The sequence below is a fragment of the Salvelinus sp. IW2-2015 genome, unplaced genomic scaffold, assembly GCF_002910315.2.
Source record: "Salvelinus sp. IW2-2015 unplaced genomic scaffold, ASM291031v2 Un_scaffold1687, whole genome shotgun sequence".
Lineage (NCBI taxonomy): Eukaryota > Metazoa > Chordata > Actinopteri > Salmoniformes > Salmonidae > Salvelinus > Salvelinus sp. IW2-2015.
The window spans coordinates 18801-26773 of NW_019943086.1; the positions used below are offsets into that span (position 1 = coordinate 18801).

Here is a 7973-nt window from a genome sequence, read left to right on the forward strand (position 1 = left end):
TTACATCGTCTACATTGTTGTATTCAGGGTGAATACGGAGAGGGGTGACCTCAAGAGGTGGAGACTGGATAAGGTTTTCCACATTGTTTTCCCCAACATATACCTTTGGAGAGGGTAAATTAGTCACACTTAAGATATACACTTAATCAGCAGTCAGACAGTCCATTTTTCCATTGTATCATATATATATATCTAGCATAGAAACAGATGAGTCAAGTCAGAAAGATAACCCATGTTTCTGCTCATTAACACACACACCTCACCATAGGAAACCGCATGGGAAATTGACCCAGGACATGTGCTGCAGTCGTGATCCAGCGGTCCCCAATCACTATCCCTCCTCCTCTTCCATTTACTATCAGCAACACCTGCCAGGGGAAGGATCCAGCTGGAGCTGGCTTTCCCCCCAAAATCCTTCAAAATCCTGGAAGGTTCACTGTAGGACACCCACACACTATGGACAGACAGAGACCCCTACTGGTCATCCAGAGACAGACTGATACACACACATGGAAAGAAAACATACGATACACAGTACACACATACACACACTCAAGGGTGAAACTGTGAGTTACCTGGGATACATTGAGGAATCAGTGAGCTGTTCAGGTGGTTTTTCCAATTTCCTTCTGATGAGCATGTGAAGTTTCCTGATGAACATGCGTGACAGAGATGTCATTACACGTTACATGCATTAGGCATTGAATAGTTGTAGTTGTTTAATTTACAAAAGAGACCTGCAGGTTGAAAATAGATGTCACTCTTGTGAAGAATATAAGGATGATTTTAGTCTCACCGTTATCTCCTTCAGAAAGACTATAGAACGGCTCATTGCAGTGGTACTGAATGACTGAGAGGTGCTGGTTCTGAGAGCCAGATATGAACATCACCCCTCCATTCAGTAACGGTTCAGGTTCCCCACAGCCAATCACTGCAGAAGAAACTGGAACCCAAAACTCACACACAGACACACCCAGCAGCCTGGACACACACTATATGGGGAAGGGGGAAGGGGAGATTTGAGACTAAGTGTGTCTGATCATAAAATAAGTCATGATCTCATAATCCATACATAATATGGGTGTAAATCACTGTAACTGAACATCTGTTTAATAATATTACAACAGCTTGAATCCAAGCAGGGGTGACATGGAAAATTAGCCATAAACAACCATAGAAACAACATCAGTAGACTCACCAGTTTTGAATAGACCCAGTCCATGACTGTGATTGGACATGAGAGACTATGGTGAATGAACCTGCTGTGTAAGACCTGAAGACCTCACTCTGTATATCACAGCCTCTCAGCCTTCCAGGTACTGTAGCTGACTGTTTGTTTTAGTGGGGAGTTTGACTAAAGAGTCTAAAAGTCATGTTAAAAAAACGTCTCTGTTTGACTTGGCCCAGAAAGATATCGACAAACTAAGTAGATTGACAGAGACGGACAGATGAGATGAGAAAAAAAATAAACAATCAAATGTATCTATAGAGCAGCAGTTGTCACAAAGTGTCATAWCTTCAATTTAAGCCTACTAGAAAGTGTGTGCCTTCCGACCTGGAGGGAAGCAAAAGTCATTCTGCTACCTAAGAATAGTATAGCCCCATTTACTCACTCAAATAGCTGACCAATCAGCCTGTTACCAAGTTAGTAAACTTTGGGGAAAATATTTTTTGACCAGATACAATGCTATTTTACAGTAATCAAATTGACAACAGACTTTCAGCGCGTATATAGGGAAGGACATTCAACTAGCACAGCACTTACACAAATGACTGATGATTGGCTGAGAAAAATGTATGATAAAAAGATTGGGGGGCTGTTTTGTTAGACTTTAGTGTGGCTTTTGACATTATTGATCATAGTCTGCTGCTGGAAAAATGTATGGCTTATGGCATTACAACCCCTGGCTTCAGCTAGCCGAGTGGTTAGAGCGTTGGGCCAGTAACCGAATGGTTGCTGGATTGAATCCCCGAGCTGACAAGGTAAAAATCTGTCATTCTGCCCCTGAGCAAGGCAGTTAACCCACTGTTCCCCGGGCGCCGAAGATGTGGATGTCGATTACGGCAGCCCCCCGCACCTCTCTGATTCAGAGGGGTTGGGTTAAATGCGGAAGACACATTTCAGTTGAATACATTCAGTTGTACAACTGACTAGGTATACCACTTTCCCTTAACACCCCCTGCTATATTGTGGATAAAGAGTTACCTGTCTAACAGAACACAGAGGGTGTTCTTTAATGGAAGCCCATCCAACGTAATCCAGGTAGAGTGAGGCATTCCCCAGGGCAGCTATCTATGCCCCTTACTTTTTTCAATCTTTACTAACGACATGCCACTGGCTTGAGTAATTCCAGTGTGTCTATGTATGCGGATGACTCAACACTATACACATCAGCTACAACAGCGGCTGAAATGATTGCAACACTTAACAAAGAGCTGCAGTTCGTTTCAGAATAGGTGTCACGGAATAAGTTAGTCCTAAATATAGAAATAAAACTGAAAGCATTGTATTTGGGACAAATCATTCACTAAACCTTAACCCTCAACTAAATCTTGTAATGAATAATGTGGAAATTGGGAAAGTTGAGGTYACTAAACGGCTTGGAGTAACCCTGGAGTGCAAACTGTCATAGTCAAAACATAAGATGGGGAGAAGTCTGTCCATAATAAAGCTCTGCTCTGCCTTCTTAACAGCACTATCAACAAAACAGGTCCTAAGGCCATAGTTATGTCGCACCTGGACTACTGTTTAGTCGTGTGGTCAGGTGCCACAAAGAGAGACTTACGAAAATTGCAATTGGCTCAGAACAGGGCAGCACGGCTGGCCCTTGGATGTACACAGACAGCTAACATTAATAATATGCATGACAATCTCTCCTGGCTAAAAGTGGAGGAGAGATTGACTTCATCAATACTTGTATTTGTGAGAGGTATTGACATGTTGAATACCTAGGATAGGATAAAGTAATCCTTCTAACCCCCCCCCKCCCCCCTTKGAGTTAGATGCACTATTGTAAAGTGGTTGTTCCACTGGACATCATAAGGTGAATGCACCAATTTGTAAGTCGCTCTGGATAAGAGCGTCTGCTAAATGACTTAAATGTAAATGTAAATGTTGAATGTACCCGGGCTGTCTGTTTGAACTAATGGCACGCAGCTCGGACACCCATGCATGTATCACAAGACATGCTAGCAGAAGTCTCTTCACAGTCCCCAAGTCCAGAACAGACTATGGGAAGTGCACAGTACTATATTGAATCTCCCATTCCMCTCAAAAGAGTTTGATAAAGCTGTTGCGCAGCAAATCACTGCCTTCCTGAAGACAAACAATGTTTACGAAACGCTTCAGTCTGGTTTTAGACCCCATCATAGCACTGAGATTGCACTCGTGAAGGTGGTAAATGACCTTTTAATTAATGGCGTCAGACCAAAGCTCTGCATCTGTCCTCGTGCTCTTAGACCTTAGTGCTGATTTTGACACCATTGATCACCACATTCTTTTGGAGAGATTGTCTCTGTGGATGGTTTGTCCTCTGACAAATCAACTGTAAGTGTCGGTGTTCCTCAAGGTTCTGTTTTAGGACCACTATTGTTTTCGCTATATATTTTACCTCTTGGTGATGTCATTCGGAAACATAATGTTAACTTTCATTGCTATGCGGATGATACACAGCTGTAGATTTAGATTAAACTTTGTGAAGCCCCAAAATTGCCCTCCCTGGAAGCCTGTGTTTCAGACATAAGGATGTGGATGGTGGCAAATGTTTTACTTTTAAACTCGGACAAAACAGAGATGCTACTTCTAAGTCCCAAGAAACAGAGAGATCTTCTGTTGGATCTGACAATTAATCTTGATGGTTGTACAGTCGTCTCAAATCAAACTGTGAAGGACCTCGGCGTTACTCTAGATCCTGATCTCTCTTTTGACGAACATATGAAGACTATTTCAAGGACAGCTTTTTTCCATCTTCGTAACGTTGCAAAAATCAGAAACTTTCTGTCCGAAAACGATGCAGAAAAGTTAATCCATGCTTTTGTCACTTCTAGATTAGACTACTGCAATGCTCTACTTTCCGMCTACCCAGATAAAGCACTAAATAAACTTCAGTTAGTGCTAAACACAGCTGCTAGAATCTTGACTAGAAGCAAAAAATTTGATCATATTACTCCAGTGCTAGCCTCTCTACACTGGCTTCCTGTTAAGGCTTGGGCTGATTTCYAGGTTTTACTGCTAACCTACAAAGCATTACATGGACTTGCTCCTACCTATCTCTCTGATTTTGTCCTGCCGTACATACCTACACGTACGTTATGGTCACAAGACGCAGGCCTCCTTACTGTCCCTAGAATTTTTAAGCAAACAACTGGAGGCAGGGCTTTCTCCTATAGAGCTCAATCTTTATGGAACAGTCTGCCTATCCATGCGAGAGACGCAGACTCGGTCTCAACCTTTKAGTCGTTATTGAAGACTGATCTCTTCAGTAGGTCCTATGATTGAGTGTAGTCTGGCCCAGGGGTGTGAAGGTGAACGGAAAGGCACTGGAGCAACAAACCACCCTTGTTGTCTCTGCCTGGCCGGTTCCCCTCTCTCCACCGGGATTCTGTGCCTCTAACCCTATTAAGGGATGCTGAGTCACTGGCTTACTGGTGCTCTTCCATCCCATCCCTAGGAGGGGTGTGTCACTTGAGTGGGTTGAGTCACTGACGTGATCTTCCTGTCCGGGTTTTCCGCCCCCCTCGGGTTCGTGCCGTGGGGGAGATCTTTGTGGGCTATACTCAGCCTTGTCTCAGGGTAGTTAGTTGGTGGTTGAAGATATCCGTCTAGTGGTGTGGGAGCCGTGCTTTGGCAAAGTGGGTGGGGGTTATATCCTGCCTGGTTGGCCTTGTCCAGGGGTATCGTCGGACGGGGCCACAGTGTCTCCCCACCCTTCTTGCCTCAGCCTCAAATATTTATGCTGCAATAGTTTCTGTGTCGGGCGGCTAGGGTCAGTCTGTTATGTCTGGAGTATTTRTCCTGTCCTATCTGGTGTCCTGTATGAATTTTAAGTATGCTCTTTCTAATTCTCTCTCTCTCCCTCTCCCTCCCCTCCCGGAGGACCTGAGCCCTGGGACCATGCCTCAGGACTACCTGGCCTGCAATGTGTAGTATTTAGATTCACACTTGAACTGGACCTCGTCATGAAACAACAGGGTGCTTGGATTTGGCTTTACCAGTTGAAGGGCCTCATCACTAGAAGTGTCTGGTATTCTGCAATATCCACTTAAAGGGAGGAAAGAAACATGCCGTTTCAGAACAACAAACAAAAGAAAACATATGCACACAGGACGTAAGGCCCTCCACTGTCTCCCGTACAGGAGTCCTTGCCTCCCTTAGGATTCCCAGCACAGAACATGTTGTCTGTTAGACTGGGAATTTATTTCCTTTCATCTCTGCCTTCAATAGACTTTCTACAAATTGTCTGGTTCACCACAGGTAGAGGAACATACATGAGGTTATTGGTAGCCAAATCAAGCTCCATGAGGCCAAATCCTGACACCAAGCTGAAGCAGAGAGAAAGAGAGTTGAACGGAATAGACATAGATGCTGTTCAACTTAACAATTTTAACAATCACAAAAGAATCTGAAAATATCTACAAATTGAATAAATTATTAACATGCAGATATTTGCAGTTGACTGTTTTAGACATAAAACCTACGCTTACCCATTCCGCCCAGTCTGGTGTTTAGCGTCCTTTGGTGGCAGACACAGTGGCATGACATGAGCATCGAATGTGATTGGATGTTTGAGATAGATCATGGCGATGTCATGGTCATAGTTTACATAATCTACATTGTTGTATTCAGGGTGAATACGGAGAGGGGTGACCTCAAGAGGTGGAGACTGGATAAGGTTTTCCACATTGTTTTCCCCAACATATACCTTTGGAGAGGGTCAATTAATTACATTTAAGGGACAGTTAGAAAATTACTGTGGTGGGGGGGGATGGTCCAAAATAGAGGAGGGTTGTCTAATTATTATTTTTTGCTTTGGGGAGGGTTGTGTGGTTTTTTATTGGGCACAGGGGAGAGTAGTGAGCTTTTTCCCCCTGGTTTACATGCAGCCTTTTGCAGATTTTACTATATAATTTCTTCCATCCTAGTCAAATGTCCTTGCATGCGCCTTCCCTATCAAGGTGTTTAGGTACGTCCCTTGTGCACTAAGCTTTTCCCTATGCTAACTATACCACCGGTCAATATACTGTAGTCTACCAGTCTAACTGTCTATCATGTCCTCTATCCACTATTCATAGTGAGAATAGTGGTAGGTGGATCGTTTGTTCAGATCTGCAATATGCTTACTAGCAATCATACCACACATAACATCATTCGAAGTTGCACCGATTTTAAAGATACATCAGCAAGAACAAGGAAGAATGACTGATAGGCAGCGGAGAGGCCTGGTGCGCCATTGCGCATGAAAGAACAATGTAGACATGAGACAAGCATCTCAAAATGTTTCCATATTGATCTTATTTAGGAACAATAGACTTATTTAGACCAGCCTGCAACACCACAATGCAATGAATAATTTGATTATTGTTTTCAAGTGAGTACAAAATTCTACTTATTCAGGAAAGCTTAAAGATGTCCTCCAGCGATTGTTTTACTATTACTGTTGATAAGCGATATTTCAAGTATAAATACAGTAAAGTACATACACTAAAGAGTAAAAAAATATGTTTTGAGCAAAATAATATATATTTTTTACACAACTGCAAAGTTCAAGGAGTAGTAGTAGTTGTATCTAAAAAAACACTATTTTGCTCAAACCATGTTTTTTTAACGTTTTTACGTAGGAGTGGCGACCCTCGCCACCGACCCCGGATTGGAGACCCTAGTAGAGGGCACCACTGGACTGAGGGGCGCCTCTGGACTGAGGGGACTGAGGGGCAGCTCCGGACAGGAGGGCGACTCTGGCAGCTCCGGACAAGAGGGCGGCTCTGGCAGCTCCGGACAGGAGGGCGGCTCTGGCAGCTCCGGACAGGAGGGCGGCTCTGGCAGCTCCGGACAGGAGGGGCGGCTCTGGCAGCTCCTGACTGAGCAGGCGGCTCTGGCAGCTCCTGACTGACGGGCGGCTCTGGCAACTCCTGACTGACGGGCGGCTCTGGCAGCTCAGGACAGACGGGCGGCTCTGGCAGCTCCTGACTGACGGGCGGCTCTGGCAACTCCTGACTGACGGGCGGCTCTGGCAGCTCAGGACAGACAGGCGGCTCTGGCAGCTCAGGACAGACGGGCGCTCTGGCCTGGAGAGAGACCTGGAGGGAGGAGGTTTACTATCAGCAAACACCTGCCAGGGGTAGGATCCAGCTGGGGCTGGCTTTCCTCAACAATCCTTACAATCCCTGGGAGGTTCACTGTAAGAAGTCCACACACTAGGGACAAAGAGGGACAGATACACAAGAGGCACACATAGACAGCTACACTCAACAATAACTGCTAACCATGTGTATGTGACCAATAACATTGATTTGATTTGTATAACAGTGACAGTTGACTAAGGAACACTCACATCCATTCATTCATATTGTAAAACACATGCACATTCACACTTACAGACTTAGAAACACAAATTGGCTCCTTGCTGTATCTCATTTCAAAACATTCTCCTTTCCCTTTAAGGAGGGTACATATTTATTATGAGATACCTGGGATACATTGGAGAATCATATAGTTGTTCTGATCATCTTTCCACTTTGCGACCGATAGCATGTGAAACTAGCTATTTTTTATTTTACCTTTATTTTACTAGGCAAGTCAGTTAAGAACAAATTCTTATTTTCAATGACAGCCTAGGAACAGTGGGTTAACTGCCTTGTTCAGGGGCAAGAACGACAGATTTGTACCTTTTCAGCTCAGGGATTTGATCTTGCAACCTTCCGGTTACCAGTCCAACGCTCTAACCACTAGGCTCCGCTGTACATTGAAAAAGTGT

At 44.2% G+C, this 7973-nt stretch overlaps 1 protein-coding gene and 1 long non-coding RNA gene across 3 annotated transcripts in view; both read right to left on the reverse strand.

The window, feature by feature from the left end:
• Nucleotides 1-7490, reverse strand: part of LOC112071699 (complement C1r subcomponent) — a 19206-nt gene extending 11716 nt beyond the window's left edge. The window contains exon 1 of the mRNA XM_070439483.1: nt 5704-7490. Coding sequence (XP_070295584.1) covers nt 5704-5767 — 64 coding nt within the window. The 5' untranslated portion in view covers nt 5768-7490. The remainder of the gene's footprint in view (nt 1-5703) is intronic.
• LOC112071693 (uncharacterized) lies at nt 10-5696 on the reverse strand. 2 transcript variants are annotated; one of them, XR_002894154.2, is made up of 4 exons: nt 797-5696; nt 576-650; nt 259-454; nt 10-103 (listed from the first exon to the last, which is right to left on the reverse strand). It is a non-coding gene; the product is annotated as an uncharacterized lncRNA (long non-coding RNA). The 2 variants fall into 2 exon arrangements; XR_011475929.1 differs by having other exon boundaries at nt 576-5696.
• Nucleotides 7491-7973: the final 483 nt, after the last annotated feature.